The 20,368-nt window shown below is 38.7% G+C and overlaps 1 protein-coding gene across 3 annotated transcripts in view; it reads right to left on the bottom strand.

The window, feature by feature from the left end:
* WDR70 (WD repeat domain 70) overlaps window positions 1-20,368 on the bottom strand; it is a 201,456-nt gene that overhangs the window by 123,954 nt on the left and 57,134 nt on the right. For all 3 annotated transcript variants that reach the window (XM_040977476.1, XM_040977475.1, XM_040977477.1), the window contains 2 exons: window positions 18,611-18,764; window positions 4,483-4,559 (listed from right to left, as the gene is read on the bottom strand). In XM_040977476.1, the coding sequence (XP_040833410.1) occupies window positions 4,483-4,559; window positions 18,611-18,764 (231 nt within the window). The remainder of the gene's footprint in view (window positions 1-4,482; window positions 4,560-18,610; window positions 18,765-20,368) is intronic.

Here is a 20,368-nt window from a genome sequence, read left to right as displayed (position 1 = left end):
TCTCAACTACAGGAATAACCACATAACAACTGCTATGGTTAATTTCTGGGGATCCCTGGTTCTGTCATCACTTCCCAAGAAGAATCAGAGAAGCCTTACAGTGATGCTCTTTAAGCATGTCTTTCTCCTGGAATTTTTATATAGTCAATTTTCCAACAGCTTCTTCATTCCACAGACATGTTAAAAAGTTTTACACAACAGTTTTAGGATGACTCTGACCATCCCCAGCTAAACTGAATCCTAGGTGAACTGTAAAGCAGATCTCCACACTAACAGAATCTTTGGTATAACTACCAAGCTTTCTTTCTCATTCTCAGCTACACGAAATTAGTTTTACCCTTATATTACAAGTGCATAGTTGTGATTCTTAATCCACTAGTCATTCAAACAATCAGGTTCCCAAAGTGCACAATTAGCAAGGATCTTGAGAATCTGCTCTGGTGGGTAAATAAACATGATCTGTAAAGAATGTCAATTTCTTGTGTACAGAGAAGGAATGTTTCTAAAACTAAGAACAAATGTAAAGTTTACTTTAAAGATTTTTAATCATTACCTCTAATATAACTACCATCAAAATATTTATTTGTATCATTAAAGAAAGGTACTCCAAGTAACAACAACAACAAAAAGTCATTGCATTTATCCCTATAGATGACATTAAAGGAAAGAAATCCTCACCTCAAAGTTTCAAAACTAAAATGAAGTAGATTCAACAAAATCATACTAAACAGCACTAAACAGTGATACACCACTATGCCAAGTTAAAGCACATAGTGATGACAATCTGCTGTTTACAGCAGGAGGAAAACAACCTTCACAGCAGATTAAATATTATAAATATTTAATGCAACTAGAATGTAATTGCATAAATCATTAACATGAAGAAATTGTGTTGTCAAATTAATATTTATTTCTCCTTCAGTGCATCATTTAAAAATTCCTAAAGTAATGAAAAGTAGATTAGTGCTTCTCATGGGTCATAGGGGAAGAGAAATAGGAAGCGACCACACAAAGGAAGAAGGTTGCCTTTTGGAGTGATGGAAATTTTCTAAAACTGTGAGCATACTAAAACCACTGAGTTATACACATTAAAAGATTTTGTTATAGCATGTGAGTTATAGCACAATAAAGTTATTGTAAAAGGCAAGTAATACTAGCATATTAATTATCTTAAGAACTCATAAAAACAAAATGCAGAAGAGGATATATGCTGAATGTATTTAAATCTTCTACCTATAAACTGTTTTATCACTTGAAGCATTACTACTAAATAAACATAAGCTTTTAACAACTGTCCAAAACACAAAAATGACACTAAGTAATCGAATATTTTAACATCTTGATGGATCCATTTGAAAAAGGGGAAGGTGTAGTTGAATTTGAGGGGGCCGCATAATATAAAGACACCTGTTTTCCTGGGAATTAACATTGTAAATACAGACAACAATAAATAATTTCACACATCAAGTAGATGTTTAATAAAGCAAATCTATTCAAGTTTCTTCTTTCATCAAGATAACAGTCTCTAGAGATAAATGACTATAGCTCATCTCAAGATCAAAAGGGAATGACTTTTGCAGCAAAATATGCTTACCAGCTAAGCTATTTCACTAGCTCAGTTACTAATGACACAAAAGCACTCTTACATGAAGCAGCAGAAAAAAAAAAAGTGCATACCAAGAAAGTATTCTTAAAAGAGCTGTCAAAGTTATAAATTGGTTTGCAGCTTTTATTCTTTTATTTAGATTACAGAGTTTAATGTATGCACAGGGGTAATAATTTTGAATTGTACTGACAAACAACAAAATGTATTTTTCCTTAACTGTACATACTTCCTAATTAAATTCAAATCCAGCCAAACTAAAGCTTTCCTTTCCTTCTTACTATTACTCTACAATATGAGTATGGTTCCAACTGGGACATCAAGAAACAACAAACTCTGTAAGGCCAGCATCTTTTGCTCTCATATAAACTGGCTCAGTTTTATGTTAATATTATTTCTCAAAGGCTACAAACTTTTTTATTTAAATTATAACTACATTAGTTACTACCAATGTTTATGCATTAAAACGTGAGAACATTTCCATCACTCCAAAAGGCAACCCTCTTCCCTTGTGTGGTCGCTTCCCTATCAAATACGTCATCATTACAAAAGGATCATGATGCACTTTTCAATTCAAGTGCAGATAGAAGCTACTTTTGAATGCACAACTTGTAGGTGGTGCTTGGTACAGCAGTCAAAACACCACTTGGGATAGCTGCATCCAAATCAAGAGTCCCCGGGGTATTGAGTCTTCGCTCCCCTTGTGAACACTGCTTCCTGCTTATGCATACCCTGGGAAACAGAGGTGGTGGCTCAAGCACCTGGATCCCTGTAACCCATGTGGAAGATTCAGATTGAGTTCCAGCTCTTGGCTTCACCTCTGGCTCCAACCCTGTTACTGTGATCATTTGAGAAGCAAACCACCAAGTGGAAGAACATTCTCTAACTTTCTCTCTCGCCCTCTTTCTCTCCCTCCATCCCTCGGTGTTTGCCTCTCAAATAAATAAAACCTTTTTGAAAAGCAAATACAACTTAAAATTACATAAAAGGTTGTATAAAAACTATGCAAAATGTTAAAATCTGACGTCTTGGGATTGGATTATATAAAAATGAGTAGAAAATATATGAATTCTACATTGAGGGATAGTTCCACATTTTAAGATTTACAACAAATATTCTTGTGATACATCAAAAAAATTCCTAATTGTAAAAAGACAGGAAAATCCACACATTTATAACCAAACATCAAGCATTCTTCTAGGCACTCAATAAACGTATTTGTTCTAGGTCCTGAGACTTTAAAACATTTTACTGTGCTTTATCCTGAGGCTGTAGAATATGATCAACTATGAGTTATTCATCAGTTATAACCTTAAATATTAATATTCACGTAGGCTTACATCTAAATTTTTAATAAAATAAAATCATTTCAATCTTTTGAAATCTGTCGGCAGCTTGACTAAAAACTAGTCAAGAAAATGATAACCACAATTTATTTTTCATAATAAAGCATTGGGTAGGTGACAAATCATGAGGCTTTCAAACCGAAATCCCTAACAATGCCAGAAAAAATGTGTGGCAGATCTTCTTTCCATGTAAATTGATTATGGAAAATAAGCTAGAATTTGTGGCCCTCAGAACAAAGATGATCTGGGGAAGAAAAGTAATTCTAGCTGCCTTACATCATTATTGTGTTCTAATATTTCTCTTCACTGGGAAGCAACTGGTCTAGAATGAGTGAATTAATAATGTATCTGTGCAGTAGGTAGACTAGCTGAGGGGATAAAAGGCAGAATAGGAACAGATCTCAACAGCAAGGAATCCTGATCATTGCAGGACTCCCCAAAGTCATATGAATGTTTGAACCCCAAAGTCTCACGTTAATTGTTAATGGATTAATGCTGATAGTTGGTGGATTATGGTGGAGGCATAATTCCATTGTAGCATCTGAAAATAGGGTTTTGTTTGGATTGGATTAGATTCTTAGAGGTGGCACACTGTAACTTAAGCATGAAGGCATTATGAAGGGAGACCCGCCTGCTATGATTATTTCTCCAGATCCGCCTCATTATTGCCAGCTTCTGTCAGATGCCAGAGTAACAGAGCTATCAAACCTTGGACCGTGAGCCTCCAACTGAAGGCATTCCCAAGAAGCTACTCACATATTTTACAGCAACAAAAAACTGGCTAATACATTCTGCCATAGCAAAGTAACACAGACTGGGTGATCTGAACAAGGGCAATTCTTTTTTTTTTAAGCTTTGGAGGCTATAAGCTCTAGCTCAACATCAGCAGGACTGGTTTCTACTAAGGTCCTCTCTCCTTAACTTGAGGATGGCCACCTTGTTGCTCAGTCCTCACGATGTCTTTACTTTTGATGATACATGCCTGTGCCTCTTCTGAAAAGTCCAGCTGTCATGGAGTAGAGGTCAACCTTGCAGTTTCATAATCATCTTAACTTCTAAATATACCCATACAATTCCTTTCTCAAATACCAGGATTTGGGCTTCAAAACACTTCAGGTCAACATACTCTCAAGTCTGAAATGCCATAGCAAAGAATCATAAAAATTATAAGCATCAAAAAACTCATATTAAGTTAAAGATGTGAATATGGCAAGCTTACTTGATATAGAGGCAGAAGCAGTCCTAACAGATCTGAGACAGGCTTCAGATACAAATTACTTGGTAAGCAAGGAAAAAAACATCACTCGAATAATGTAAGATTATGATTCATTCATCAGATGATTCATTCGTTATCATTTTTAGCATGTCCATATTTATCAAATCAAACATTACACTGTGAGCTAAAATTAAATCACAGAGTAAAAATATATAAACATTAGGACTCCTATTTTATTTTCAAGATTTGCTATACAAATATTTTTTTTTAAACCTTAAAATTATGAGTATGTTGGACAAACTGTCAGTAATACTCACGCATCATTTGAGCAAGTCATAAATTCTCCCTTTATTTTAGGATGCCATGAGCCAGTATGAAGCATTGCTGTGTGACCCTTAAAAAGATAAAACAAAAGATGTTTTTAAAAGGTATGATAAAAAACTGACTAGAAAGTGACATACGTTTAAAACTACACTCTTCTAAAACACACAGCGTTTTAGTTACACAGCACAGTCACTTGATTCCAAATGTATTTGATAATACACCTTACTTGTTTTAATTCACTTGAATACCAGTTCATAGAAATTAACACGGTGCTTATACAAAACAGGTGCTTAATAAGTTGGAAACTGAGTAAAATGTGATATGCACTCCTTAAGAAAAACACAAATTAAAAAAAAAATTTATTATGAAACACAATCCTTTCTTTAAAGATCCTGACTCTCCCTCAATGAAAAGCAAGATGAATAGAAAGTACTTAGAAATAGCCAAGGTGAAGGCTAGAGTTTGGGGTAGAGGTGGAAGTGGGGAGAAACAAAGATTAGGGAACAGGGAGTTGTAATATCTAACACTGTGCAAACAATCTTCAATCAAGAATGCATCTGTAAGAATAAACATGTGGGCACAGCACGATATCCTAGCGGCTAAATTCTCACTCCGCATGAGCCGGGATCCCATATGGATGCCAATTCATGTCCCAGCCTGCTCCACTTCCATCCAGCAACTTGCTTGTGGCCCAGGAAAGCAGTAGAGGATGACCTGAGAAAGCATAAAAGGATGGCCCAAACCCTTGGGACCCTGCACCCCCATGGAAGACCCAGAAGAAGCTCCAGGCTCCTGGCTTTGGATTGGGGCCACTCCAGTCACTGTGGCCTTTGGGATTGAACCAGCAGATGGAAGATCTCTCTTGATCTCCGTCTTGCCATGTATCTACCTTTCTAATTAAAAAACAAGAATTAAAAAAAAAAAAAAAGAATCTCTTAGAAGCATAGATGATAGACAAAAAGAAGGCTATGTAAAGATGGAGGCAGAGATGGAAATGACACCATCATAAATCAAGAAACACTTAACGCACCAGTAGCTCAAGAGGCAAGATCCTCCTACTGGAGGGAGCACAATCCTGTCAACACCTCAACTTTCCACTTCCGGCCTCCAGAAAAATGAAAGAATACATTTCTGTTGTCTTAAGCCATGAGGTTGGGTTAATTAATTAATATACTCTTTGTCTAAGATCAAAAGGACCATTAAAAACACTGAATTCTGGTTAATACATTTGTTTCTTTTTTTGCTGTGGTATGCATTGCCAATCATGAAACTGCTTTCAATATAATGAAGAATTCAGCCAATGAGGAAATATGTTAAGATAATGGGAGTCAAGTTTCTCACTGTCAGAGGAAAGTTACAAAACTAGAAAAGAAAAAGAGAAATGAACTCTGGTGTTTGAAATTAGAAATATCAATGTGAACTTGTGATTGTTTTTAAGAAGTTTGCTTTTGGGGCCCGGCACGGTGGCACAAGTGGTTAAGGTCCTCCCCTTGCATGCCCAGGATCCCATATGGGCGCCGGTTCTAATCCCGGCAGCCCCGCTTCCCTTCCAGCTCCCTGCCTGTGGCCTGGGAAAGCAGTCAAGGACGGCCCAAAGCTTTGGGACCCTGCACCCACGTGGGAGACCCGGAAGAGGCTCCTGGCTTTGGATCGGCATAGTATCGGCCCGTTGCGCTCACTTGGGGAGTGAATCATTGGATGGAAGATCTTCCTCTCTGTCTCTCCTCTCTGTATATCTGCCTTTCCAATAAAAAAATAATAAAAATAAATCTCTTAAAAAAAACAAGTTTGCTTTTGTATTCATATGCAATATTTATTCACATTTAGGGAGGCAGAGTGCTAGATTTTAATATCGGTATACATTGCTTAACAACCAGATGAGGGTACTTGGCAAAACTGGAACCTCAAGCATCTATCATTTCCTTGTATTAACAACATACAAAATCACTTCTACCAGTTATTTTGAAATATACAATGAATGGTTGAACATTAGAAGTTATTCCACCAGGGGATCCAACCACAAAGAGTGGGACCCAGCTTTAGGGACAAAGAGGTACTATGTCCCTGCACTCATTACCCATCTCCCTCTCCAACACCCTTCCTCACCTCTGGTAGCTACTACTTTACTATTGACTTCTATGAGATCGGCTTTTTTAAATTCCACATATAGGGGAAAACATGTGGTATTTGTCTTTCTGTGCCTTTTTTATTTCATTTAACATAATATCCTCCAGCCTATCCAAGTTGATGCAAACAATAGAAATCCATTTTTATTATTGTGAAATAATATTCCATTATCCAAACACTGCACACTTTTCCTTTATTCATTTTTCTGCTGATGGACATTACGGTTGATTCTGTATCTTGGTTATTGTGATAGTGCTACACTAAACTCAGAAGTGCGTGAAAGCTTTTCAGTACATTGATTTCCTTTCCTTTGGTTATACACCCAGTAGTAGTACTAATAGATCACAGGCTAATCCTGTTTCCAGTTCATGAAGGTAACAATATGGAAAATATACTAGTATTATCCACTTTCCTGTAACCCTTGAACCTTCTTACCCTAATTAACTATATAAAGAATGTCAAAATAAAATTTTATAAAAATGTAAAAAAAAAAAAGAAAAGTAACTAGTGCAATCATTTTATCAATAAAGAAACTTAATCACCTCCAAAAAAAAAAACCTCCATACTATTTTCCACAATGGCCACGTTAAGTTACATTTAAATCATTTTAGAACTCATGAATTTTATTGGATAGATATAAAACAGGTATTTGTGTATGAATATATAAATATATATTTATATAAATATAAATATATATATAATTTTCTCACATGCTGAGAATGTCTATAAACAGTACATTCATGCAAAAGAAGCATAGAAATTCTACTTCCCTATTATCCCTCCTAACTAAAATTTCCTTGAGGAAATTTCCAGATAGGGTAGGAAAAAAATCAAGATAAATGTGCAACATTTTATTGCGCTAAAAAATAAAAAAGCACTATGAAAATTATTGGTACATGTTAAAAGGATAAAGCCAAGGAAGAAGGAACTTCTGCTGGCTAAATATGGAATAAGAGGCTATCAAAATAGTGCTACTATTGGCTAGAATTAGGACCTTGAAAGCAAACTACTACCATACAGAATATGAACCAACCGATGGAAATCCCTCTCTCTCTCTCTCTCTCTCTGCTTTTCAAATAAATCTGAAAATTTTTTTAAAAATTAAATCTAAGATTTTCTTTTAAATGTACTACCTGTGAGCAAGGGGACAACATAATTACACATATTCTTTTCTAGCCATGAAAAACACAAATCCCTTGTGTTAGAGAATTCCCTCAAAAAACTGAGCCTTACGGAAGACAGAGACTGTCTTCAGATACAACACTGTCATGTAATCTAGCTTTAGCCATCAGTTTACATGAGCTGTGTGCAGCAATACTGCAACTCCTGCTGCTTGAAAGTGGCAGCAATCTTGACCATGGCATTCAATTGTGGCCATCACAATATCATCAGCAAACCAGCCCCACACCATGGTTAGAACTGTTCCTGCAAAGCCACCTTGTGTATAGCTCCCAGCCCTTCCAGTACTCTTATTACCTACAGATCAAACAGACTCCAAATTTGCGACATGCACCTGATTATGAGTACCAAAATTCTGCTTCCAACCACAGAATGAGTCAAAATTTTCAAAAGTTTTGGAAACTTTCACTTGTTCTCAAGATGCAATCCACACACTCCACCCTATTCCTCCAACTGATTTCAACAAAAAAACTCAGAACAGAATATATAAGCAACTACCAGAGCATTCTTGAATGGTGGATGGAAGAGGTAGAAAATAATGAGAAAAAGGCCTTAGATCGTCCAAGTAAAACTGAATATATCTGGGACCAGTGTGGTAGCCTAGTGGCTAACTCCTCATATAGCATCCGGTGGGATCCCAAATGGGTGTGGGTTAGTATCCCAGCTGCTCAACTTCCCAGCCAACTCTTGGGAAGGCACCCAAGGACTGACCTAAGCCTTGGGACCCTGCATCCACACAGGAGACTTGGAAAAAGCTTCTGGATTGAGATCAGCTCAACTCCAACCGTTGCGGCCACTTGGGGGAAGGACCAGTAGATGAAAGATCTTTCTCTTTCTTTCTTTCTCTCTCTTTCTTTCTCTCTCTCTCTCTCTCTCGCCTACTCTGTTAGTCTGACTTCCCAATAAAAATAAATTTACATATAAAAATGTGTGTATATATGAACATTTATATATGAACACACACACACAAAGATATAATTGGTATTCACGTGCTCTTTCAACAATGGAAAACACAAGTAACAAAAAAACCAACAAAGATAAAGAAAGCATGTATAACTCTACTGAGCAACTAAACTTGCAAATACATTTCATTTAGCAATTGCACAAAATGCATTCTTTATTAGTAGAAGCAGAATACTAACAAGATAGGTCATATTCTTGGTTTTTTTTTTTTTAAGATTCATTTATTTTTATTGGAAAGTCAGATTTACAGAGAAAAGGAGAGACAGAGAGAAACATCTTCCATCCACTACTTCACTAGTCAAGTGGCCACAAAAGCCAGAACTGAAACAATCCAAAAGCCAGGAGCCTGAAGCCTCCTCCAGGTCTCCCACACAAATACTGGGTCTCAAGGCTTTGGGCCTTCCTCCACTGCTTTCCCAGACCACAAGCAGGGAGTTGGGTGGGAAGTGGAACTAGCACCAGGTCTCCTGGCCTGAGTTCTTGGACCAACCCATGAGGTAGGTGCTGCATATGTGAGCACTGAGGGCAGGAGATCCGGCAGGGCTCAGGTCGCCTGCTCTGGGTCCTGGAGCCTGCCTACAAGTGAAAAAGACAGAGCCGTGGGTACAGACTCTGATCCACTGACCTGATGGAGAATATGATAGCTCACTGGCTACCATAGCAGAGGAAGGAGAACTAAACAGATTAGATAACTACCCTAACCAAACAATAACAGCAAAGATCTGGGTGAATGGTGACTTAAGGTCGAATATGGCAGCTAATAGACATTAGGAGCCTTGCCTCATCCTTGGATCAGCAAATTCAACAGCGTTTCAGATCTATCGAAACCACCTAGGCAGAAGCCTCAGAACATGTACCACATCAGAACCCAGGGTTGATATCAAGTGGTGGTTCCCCATCCCTGGGTACTGAGACATTTGGGAGGCTGGGTGTGACTACCCTCTTTCTCTCTCCCCTTCCCCCAGAGACAAGAAGAAGAAACAGAAAATTCTGAAACAATGATTTCACCCACTTTTCCCTAACCCTCTATCCTTCCCACCCTGATCAACTACATAATGGTCATCGAAAAAAAAGAACCAGTGCCCAGATGGGATCCCTGAGCATGCAAGGTGAAGACTTTAGCCACAGGGCTATCATGCCAGGACCCCTGCTTTTGTTTTTAAGATGTAATAATTTATTTGAAAGGAAGGCTACAGAGAAGAAGGAAAAACAAAAGGAGTTCCTTCTTCCTCAGGTTTATTCCCCAAATGGCCACAACAGCCACAACCAAGCCAAAGCCAGGTGCTTCCTCCAGGTCTCCGACAGCTACAAGAACCCAAGGACTTGGGGCATCCTCTGCCGCTTTCCCAGACACACTAGGAGTGAACCGGATCAGATAGAAAACATTCAGGACATCAACCGGATTCCACACTGGATGTCAGCTTCACAAACAGCATCTCCAATTGCTGTGCCACAATTCTGGCCTCAAGAGACATAATGTTCTAGGTGACAAAAAGTTCAGTACATGTAAAGGAATTAAAAATGCTCAAAATATGTTCCCAGACCATGAAAGAATTAAACCAGAACTCAATTACAAAAAGAAAGCAGATAAATTTGCAAATTCTGGATATAAATATCATACCACTACTTCATCAACGGTTCAAAAACACAAGCTCAAGACAATCTGATAAAAATGAAACTACAGGGCTCAGTGGTTAAATCCTCTCCTCACACATCCCATATGGGTGCCTGCTCATGTTCTTGCTGCTCCACCTCCCACCAAGCTCCCTACTTTTAGCCTGGGAAAGCAGCAGAGGATTTCCCAAAGGTTTGGGATCCTGCACCTATGTGGGATACCCAAAAGAAACTCCAGACTCCTGGCTAGGATTGGCTCAGCTCCGGCCATCGTTGCCACTTGGGGAGTAAACCAGCAGATGAAGATCTTTCTCTCTGTCTTTCCTTCTCTCTGTAAATCTGACTATCCATTTAAAAATAAACAAATAAAAATTAAATTAGAAAAAGAAACTAAAACATCAAAAAACTTGGGCCCGGCGCGGTGGCGCAAGTGGTTAAAGGTCCTCGCCTAGCACGCCCGGGATCCCATATGGGCGCCGGTTCTAATCCCGGCAGCCCCCCTTCCCTTCCAGCTCCCTGCCTGTGGCCTGGGAAAGCATTCGAGGACGGCCCAAAGCTTTGGGACCCTGCACCCGCGTGGGAGACCCGGAAGAGGCTCCTGGCTTCGGATCGGCATAGTATCGACCCGTTGCGCTCACTTGGGGAGTGAATCATCGGACGGAAGATCTTCCTCTCTGTCTCTCCTCTCTGTATATCCGCCTTTCCAATGAAAAAAATAATAAAAATAAATCTTTAAAAAAAAAAACATCAAAAAACTTGTGAGACACAGCTAAGGATATCGTAGTGAATAGTACACCACTACACACTTCAATCAGGAAATACAGGTCTCTGAGTAATAAAGTATTCATTTCAAAAATTTTAGGCAAAGAAAGCAAGGAGAAACAAATCTAAGGAGGAGGAGCTGAAATCATTATTACAAAGAAAAAAAAAGAAAGAAAACTGATGATAAAAAAAAGTTTATTCTTCAAAAACAATGGACCAAATTGGCAAACTTTTCACTAGTTCAATGAAAGAAAAGCAAGATACAAAATATCAATATCAAGAAAAAATAGGAAGTGTATCACTACTGATTCAAAAAAAAAACATTGCTAATAACTATACACATAAATTTGATAACAAGAAAAGGACATACACATAAATTTGATAACAAGAAAAGGACATGTTCAAAAGATGTTACAAATGATCATAAATCTCACAAGAAGAAAGAACTTGAATGGTCTTACAGCCATTAAATATACTGAACTCATAGCTAAAAGCTTTCAAAAATAGAAAACAGAAAATTTCAGGCCCAGATGGCTATGCTGGCAAATTCTACCAAACATTTAAAGACATAACAACACCTTTTCATAATACTTTACCAAAAATAGAAGTCTGGTTGGTATAGTTTCTGATTCATTTTATGAGACTAGCATGATTATGATAGCAGTATCAAACACAAGATAAGCATTGGTTTTTGGCTTTTTAAGGTTATCAACATAAAGCTAAGTCTTCACAAAATATAACCTACCATAAAAAAAAGAATAATATAGCAACCAAAAGGAGTTTTATCCAAGCGTAAAAGTCTAGTTTGACAATCAAAAATCAGACCATGTACATCCATTAAGGAAAAAAAATATAGAAGGAGCATATCTCAACATAATAAATCCAAGCATAACAAACCAATGGCCAACAGCACAATGAATAAGGAAAAGCTGAATACATTTACCTTAAGAGCTGAAATAAGAAAAAGACATCCATTCTCAAAGCTTTTACTCAGTACAGGACTAACAGTTTTAGCTGAGCCATACAGGCAAGAGAAAGAAATAAAATGCATATGAAAATGAATAAAAAGGAAATCAAATTATCTCTGCAGATATCTGTTTCATACAGACAGAAGTAAAGATTCCATCAAAAGACTATTTGAGGGCCCGGCACGGTGGCGCAGTGGTTAAGGTCCTCCCCTTGTACGCCTGGGATCCCATATGGGCGCCGGTTCTATCCCGGCAGCCCCACTTCCCTTCCAGCTCCCTGCCTGTGGCCCGGGAAAGCAGTCAAGGACAGCCCAAAGCTTTGTGGGAGACCTGCACCCATGTGGGAGACCCAGAAGAGGCTCCTGGCTTTGGATCGGCATAGCATCGGCCGTTGCGCTCACTTGGGGAGTGAATCATCAGATGGAAGATCTTCCTCTCTGTCTCTCCTCTCTGTATATCCGCCTTTCCAATAAAAAAAAATAATAAAAATAAATCTTTAAAAAAAAAAAAAGCTTTTTACTTGTAAGAAAAAAGTCTTAGTACAATTAGGCAAGAAAAAGAAATTAAAAGGCATTAAGCTTATGTGGAAAAAAAATAAAACATTCATGCTAAGAAACTATGACTCAACCCAGTGCAGCAGCCTAGCAGTTAAAGTCCTCGCCTGGCATGCACTGGGATCCCATATAAGGTGCCAGTTCTAATCCCGGCGGCCCCATTTCCCATCCAGCTACCTGCTTTTGGCCTGGGAAAGCAGTAGAGGATGGCCCAAACCCTTGGGACCCTGTACCCACAAGGGGAGACCCAGAAGAAGCTCCGGACTCCTGGCTTCAGATTGGCTCAGCTCTGGCCATTGTAGTCACTTGGGGAGAGAACCAGTAGACAGAAAATCTTCCTCTCCTCTCTGTCTCTCTTTCTTTCTGTGTTTCTGACTTTCCAATAAAAATAAATAAATTTAGTAAAAAAAAAAAAAAACTATGACTCTCTATACAGAAAATGCCAAGGAACCTTTAAAAAAATTCCTAGAATCGATAAATGAGTATAGCAAAGTTGCATGGTACAAGGTCAACAACAAACAATGCTTCTACATACCTGAAAGCAAAATGAGAAACAAACAAAAATTTAGAAGTGCCATTTGTAATAGCTCAAAAACCAAAATGCTTAGGTGTAAATCTATTTAAACATGGCATCTATGTCAAAATTCATAAAATCAAAATAAGAAAAACAGAAAACTTAAGTAAGTGAGAAAGGGTACTATGGGCTAAAAGACTCAATATTACTAAAATTATTTTCTCCAAGGTGGTCTTTAGTTTCAAAATAATCAATCACAATTCCAACTGGATTCTTTATGGATACGGACAGGATGGCTCTAGAATGCAACTAAAAAGCCAAAATAATAATAATAATAATAGAATGGGCAAAGCAGGGTTTTTTTTTTTTAAATAATACAAAGCTGGAAGAGTCATCCAAATTAATTTTAAGAAATACTAAAAAGCAACAGTAGACAAGACAGGGTGGTATCAGTGAAAGGACAAATGCAAATGAGGTGAAAATACAGAGCCCAAAAATAAACCCATGCAATTACAATCAACTACTATTTGGCAAATTGAAAAGGCAATGAAATAAAGGACTGTCTAAACTGCGCTAGAGGCGCTGATACTGTAGTGCGCCAAGTAAAGCTGCCGCCTGTGGTGCCAGCAAACCAGACGGGTCTTAGTTCAAGTCTCAGCTGTTGTACTTCCAATCTAGCTTCCTGTTAATGCACTTAGGAAAGCAGCACCACATGGCTCAAGGCTTGGTGCCTGTACCCACCTGGGAGACCTGGAAGAGGTTTCAGGCTCCTGGCTTCAGCCTGGTTCAACCCTGACCACTGTGGCCATTTGGGAAGTGAACCAGTGGATGAAAGATCTATTGCTCACTCTCATGCTCTGAAAGTCCTTTAAATAATAAAAATAAATCTTAAAAATATATATATTGTGCTAAAGTAACTGGTCAATCAAACCAATACAAAACATATAACAGTAAAACACCTACAAGAACATTAGAAAATCTTTGGCATTAACTTGGGCAAAGATTTCTTAAGGATAACCAGCTGTGTCAAAGGCTGATGAGACTGATCATTGGATAAGGCATGACAATAGGGCACCACACAAAATTAACTCTGCACATATTAAGATACTGAAAAAATAATAATGAAATACAGCTGACTGACTAAAATCCGTAAGATTTTCAGGATCCTTCGGAACAGGGAGATTTGCCAGCCTATTCTTAAGAAAACAAAATAGAATGTTAAGGAACAGAAGTTTGTAGATAACTGGGAATTTAACTCCATGAAATATCTGCCTGTAGGCCAAGACACAGCTCTGGATTTTTATTAGAAGGGGTACTGCAATAACCTAAGATGGGCCCAGCCTTTTAGGACTTTGGTCCCATACTGCCTTGGTCTTCCCAATCTTAAACACTACTCCAACCTTCTCATTCTTCCTGCATTTAGCTCAGCTTCTCGGCTGACAACTCCACCTGACATCCCAGCCAGTTCCTAGTGTACCAGTATTATTCTCCTCACTTGCAGAATCAGGGACTCCTCTACAACTGATTGTCATTCAATCATTAGAATCTTACTTCCAGGGCCTGGCAAGATAGCATAGCGATTAAAGCCCTCACCTTGAACACACCGGGATCCCATATGGTTGCCGGTTCTAATCCCGGCGGACCTGATTGCCATCCAGTTCCCTGCTTGTTGCCAGGGATAGCAGTCGAAGACGGCCCAAAGCCTTGGGATCCTGCACCCACATGGGAGACCCTGAAAAGGCTCTGGGATTCTGGTTTCAGATTGGCTCAGCTCAAGCTGGACAGAAGATCTTCCTCTCTGTCTCTCCTCCTCTCTGTATATATGGCTTTTTAATAAAAATAAATAAATCTTAAAAAAAAAAAATCTGACTTCTAGATTTTGCCCAAACAGCAAGTTAACACTTCATCCAGCCCAGCAAGCCTTGAAGGCAATCCCCAGAAATAGGTCTTTCAACCCCAGTATCTCTTGACTCCTAGGATAAGAGGCATATTTTTTCGAAGAGGATCAAAAGAAAACAATCCCTATTTAAAAAGACATTGAGACAAAATAAACCTGGGGTCACCTTAACTGTTGAGTACCTAGAATAAGAACATTAAAAATAAATAAAAAAAGAACACTAGTAGTAGGTTACTGAAAAAAATCTAAAAGACCATGAATGTTGTTTCTTGTTTGTAAAGATAGGAACATGACAAAGGCATTGGGAATGTTAAGTGCCCTTGTGTTAAAACAGTGACCAAAATTAGTCATAACAAAATGAAGTTCAACCAAGGATTCTTAAATGAATCTAAACAAATTCAGTACCATGCTAACATTAGTGGAAACATTTTAAAGTGACACCTTTAAAATTAGTTAGTGATGAAAGCGCTTTCTTTTAATCAATTGACCTAGTTTTCTCCATCTAAACAAGACACTCCTTAAAAAATAAATAATTACTTTAATAAACACTCATAACTGAAAATAAATTAGAAGAATAAAGCAAATAGTTGTTTCTCATAACATGTAATACACTGAATAAAGAAAGGCTTTTACTTGGCTATGATCAATACTGGTTTATCCAAAACATACACACGTGTGTGTGTGTTAATCTGTACTTAAGTGTCCATATGTTTGTGGCTGCCCCAATGACAACAGCCATGTTAAACAGCTGCTTGCTGGAATGCCACTCGCCGTCACCAGACGAAGTGAGGCTCCGTGACTCACACCACAGAGCGCCCAGAACCTACTCCTACAGAGAGCTGAAACGCAGCAGAGAATACACTGTAAATTGTCACCCAAGAGTTATTCTTAAACGGAGCCCAAGTGTTAGTTTTCAGGAAAAAAAAAAAGATATTTCCTAAAATTGTCAGCAAAATTTTCTGTGATAAGTTTTACCAGAGAAAGTATTAATTGACATATTTATTTCTCTACACAGGCATGTTTTAGGCTTTGTGGGCCAAATGGTCTCTGACACAACTACTCAGCTCCACCACTGTAACATGAAAGGATCTGCAGAAAATATTAAATGAATACATGTGTATATATTTTGTCACAAATTTTCATTTACTAAAAATGATATATGCTAGATTTGATCCAAAGGCCAGATTGCTAACCTCCATTATAATCAGTCATTCTCTTAGTCATTAAATGGTGACACTTTCTACTTTAAATTCCTCTGAAACTACCACCTGTATAAATTCTCTGCATGGTTCCAGCGCAATAGCCTAGCAATCAGTCTCACATGTCCAGAAACCTTTGCAAAAGTAATCTCCTTTTACCTATAGTGCTTACTGATGCAGCTAAGGGGCAGTATACTTGAGCTGCTTACTCCCCACATGGTTGCAATGGCCAGAGCTGAACTGGTTCAAAGCCTCCACATGAGTACTAGTTAGAGACCTGGCTGCTCCACTTATGATCCAGCTCCCTGCTGATGATCATGCAAAAGCAGCAGGAGATGGTCCAAGTACTTGTGCCCTTGCACACACGTATGAGACCTGGAAGAAGCTTCTGGCTCCTATCTTCAGTCTGGCCCAGACCCAGCCATTGTAGCCATTTCGAGAGTGAAGCAGCAGATGGAAAATCTCTCTCTCTCTCTGTCTTCCCCTCTCCCTAACTCTGCCGTCCAAATAAACAGAAATAAATCTTAAAAATAATGTGTCAGACAAGAAGGAAAAAGTCAGAATTAAAATTAAGGCCCCCAAAATTCTGCATCAATCATATTTACTTTAATATATCTTTAGTAGATTGCAGCACTGTTCCCAATCTATCAAACTTCCCTATATACCAATGTTCACCTTGCGATTCTGCAGTTCCTCTCTGGCAACCCTCTCCATATTTCTCCACTGAATCAATGTTCGGCACAGGGATGATACTTGCTTTGGCTGATTGAATGGTACCACACATGACATAAGCAAAGACTTGAATGCACTTTCAGATCTGGAGTTTCTGTCCTTACTATGAGAAAAACATGACCTGGGCAAATCTTTGAACCACGGTACAATAAAGACTCATAGAACAGACCTAGACTCTATAATTTGGAGGCAGGAACAGTCAACCTGTAACATGCTGGCAAGAATAGGACCTGCCACTTAAAAAAAAAAAAGATTTTACTTACGTGAAAGAGTTACAGAGGGAGAGATATAGAGAACATATCTTCTGTCTGCTGGTTCACTCCCCAAATGGCCTCAATACCCAGGGCTGAACAGGCTGAAGCCAGGAGCCTGGAACTCCATGTGGGTTTCCTACATCAGTGTCATGGGCCCAAGTACTTGGGCCATTCTAACTGCTTTCTCAGGACACAAGCAGGGAGTTGGCCCAGAAGTGCAGCAGCTGAGACTCTAAATGGAACTCACATGGGATTTTAGTATTGTCCACGATCGCTTAACCCATTATGGTATGATACTAGCCCCATCAAGTACTGATTCAAGTCATCAGTGTTACAGCATTATAGTGGCTGCAGATACATTTAATGCACTTACACATCAATCTCAAAACATCCTTATCTCATTAAAAACTTTATATAACCTCTTTCCTTCATGTCCTATAATAGCTGCAAATTTCCAAAGATAGCTGCTTCAGTATCCCCCACAATCTTTTAGTTTCATCTTGATATTCACAAATCAAATGGTGGACTTCTTTCTCCTCTTCATGAAGTTTACCTGATCCTGGGATGTTATATAAGAACTGAAGCCTGGGGCCTGGTGCAATAGCCTGTTGGCTACATCCTTGCCTTGCATCAGCCAGGGTTCATATCCCAGATGCTCCTTTTCCCATCAGACTCTCTGCTGTGACCTGGGAAAGCAGTATAAGATGGCTCAAAGCCTTGGGACCCTGCACATATGTGGGAGACCCAGACCATGTGGGAAACCATGAGAGAGACCCAGAGGTTTCTGGATCCTGGTTTCGGGTTGGCTCAGCTCTGGCCATTGCCGCAACTTTGGGAGTGAATCAGCAGACTGAAGATCTTTCTGTCTCTCCTTCTCTCTGTAAATCTGCCTTTACAATAAAAACAATCATTTTTTAAATTTTTTTAAAGAACTGAAGCCCAATGTAAAGGTATCTACAGTCTTCATGTACGTCTTTCAAGGAAGCCAGCTTCTAGCTCGAGGACTAATTCCACCTAGACTAGCACAACGAGAATAAACTAGACAAATGGAGAGGGGAGGCACAGACAAGCAGTCAGCCTGAGAAAAAGGCTAAGAGTGCAAGCAGGTAAAAGATAAATAAAAAAGATGCCATAAAGTAGAAGAATGATCGCTAATGATCTCAGTAATGCCATTTTGAACTTAAGTGACATCCAAGTGCCCCAGCTGACAACATTCAAATTAGCATTCTCCCAGAATAAGCTTACTGTTTTAACACACTAACATTTATGGTGAATTATGACATAAAGGTTCAAACAAGTGATTAATAAATGTGTGCTGAATTCATCAAGCTCATTTAAATATTCTGTTTCGTACTTACCTTGGTGTTGGCCATGTCCACAATATATTGGTCTCCCTTTATACATTCCATTACTTCAAAACCATCTCTGTCAATCACCTTGGCCTGAGAGCTTCCGGATACAACAAGTATCATGTCTCCCGTGTTACTATATTGTAATGATTTGATTTGATGGCTATGCAAAAGGAAAAGAAAATAATCTGGTAAGACTCTGAGCATAATATTTACACTTTAAACCAACTTAAGTGCTGCCAGAAAAAAATGTTACACAGCTGCATAAATTGATAATTTTACAAACTCAGAAACATGGATCTAAAATGGACCCTCAATACACACTGGTTACCTGCGTGAGCACTCTCTCCTCATTCTGCATATGATCTATTAAAGCATATTCTACTAGCCCTATACCTTCAATCCAGCCAATTTTCCGTGTGAGCTGTAAACTAAAAGAAACAAGTAGAAATTGTCTCAGCTCTCTTCTTCCTTGATGGTATAAATTTATCTGCACCCTTCTTTTTACCTCCTGTTCAATTACAATGGTGAAAATGAACTGCTTCCTGGCAAAGGCAAGTCACAAGGCCTATATGCAGGATCCCCTCATTCGCAGTTTTTCAAAAACTTCTATATTGTCTCTTATTCCATTCACAGTTAAATAATTTGAACAAATGTTCAAACTTCCTAATCTCTTTATTTCTCTGATAAAATACTATCCTTCCCACCCTCACCATTCCACTGAAACCTACCTTGTTACTGTGGATGTTGTGTAGACTATGATATACTGCCTGCAGAATTAAAATGCTCAGTTTCCTAGCTTTTAGAATTTTGTCTACTTAAATTGAACAGATGAATCCTTAGGAATACCCCTGAGTTTCAGAGTTGCCCTCACCAAAGGGTATGTTTCTCTCCTAGAGCGGAAAGCCCAGCCCTGCACACCGCAATCCAGGGTATCTCAGAAAGGTTATTCTCAGTTTAGATTTCCCACAGAAACAACTGAAGATGCTGAACAACTCAATTTCTCTATCATCCTAACACTATTTCTTTTGCAGCCTCTTTCATACAGGTTAATCTCAGAAACTGCTGCCTAACAAACTACCTACTTACAAAAACAAAGTTTGTTCTAGGGAACCTAACATGAAAGAGAAAATACCAAAATATGCCCTGTGAAGGCCCAGCATGGTAGCCTAGTGGTTAAAGTCCTTGCCTTGCTTGTGCCAGGATCCCTGCTTCCCATCCAGCTCCCTGCCTGTGGCCTGGGAAAGCAGTTGAGGATGACCCTGCACCCGTGTGGGAGATCCGGAAGAGGATCCGGGGTCCTGGGATTGGCTCAGCTCTGGCCATTGTGGTCACTTGGGGAGTGAATCAACAAACAGAAGATCTTCCTCTCTGTATATCTGACTTTCCAATAAAAATAAAATAAATTTTAAAAGATGCCCTGTGAAACTGAATTCAAAGTGAGATTTTGATATGTAAAAACCACTAAGTAGCTAGCAATGAGGAGCCCACCACTGGTGTTAACTAGTCCCTAATATGCTGTAACAGTGCAAACACAATTGTTAAAACTTCTGTTGGTGAAAGAGAAAGCATGGCAGGTGCAACATTTCAGGCATTTGAGAAGTACAGAGAAGAAATTAAAAGACTAGGAATTGGATAGCTGTTGCTAGGAGCAGTCAATGCAATGGAGAAAAACAATGAAAGCCTGAATGTGATAAATCACTGATTAAAGACTAGACAGTAAAAGCAAGCATATATAGACAGGGTTATGGGTCTTTGACAGCTAAA

Source organism: Ochotona curzoniae, unplaced genomic scaffold (genome assembly GCF_017591425.1).
Source record: "Ochotona curzoniae isolate NIBS_2020 unplaced genomic scaffold, NIBS_Ocur_1.0 contig_2754, whole genome shotgun sequence".
Taxonomy (NCBI): Eukaryota; Metazoa; Chordata; class Mammalia; order Lagomorpha; family Ochotonidae; genus Ochotona; species Ochotona curzoniae.
The sequence above is the reverse complement of the archived record's forward strand: the minus strand, read 5'-3'. Positions and strand labels throughout refer to the sequence as shown.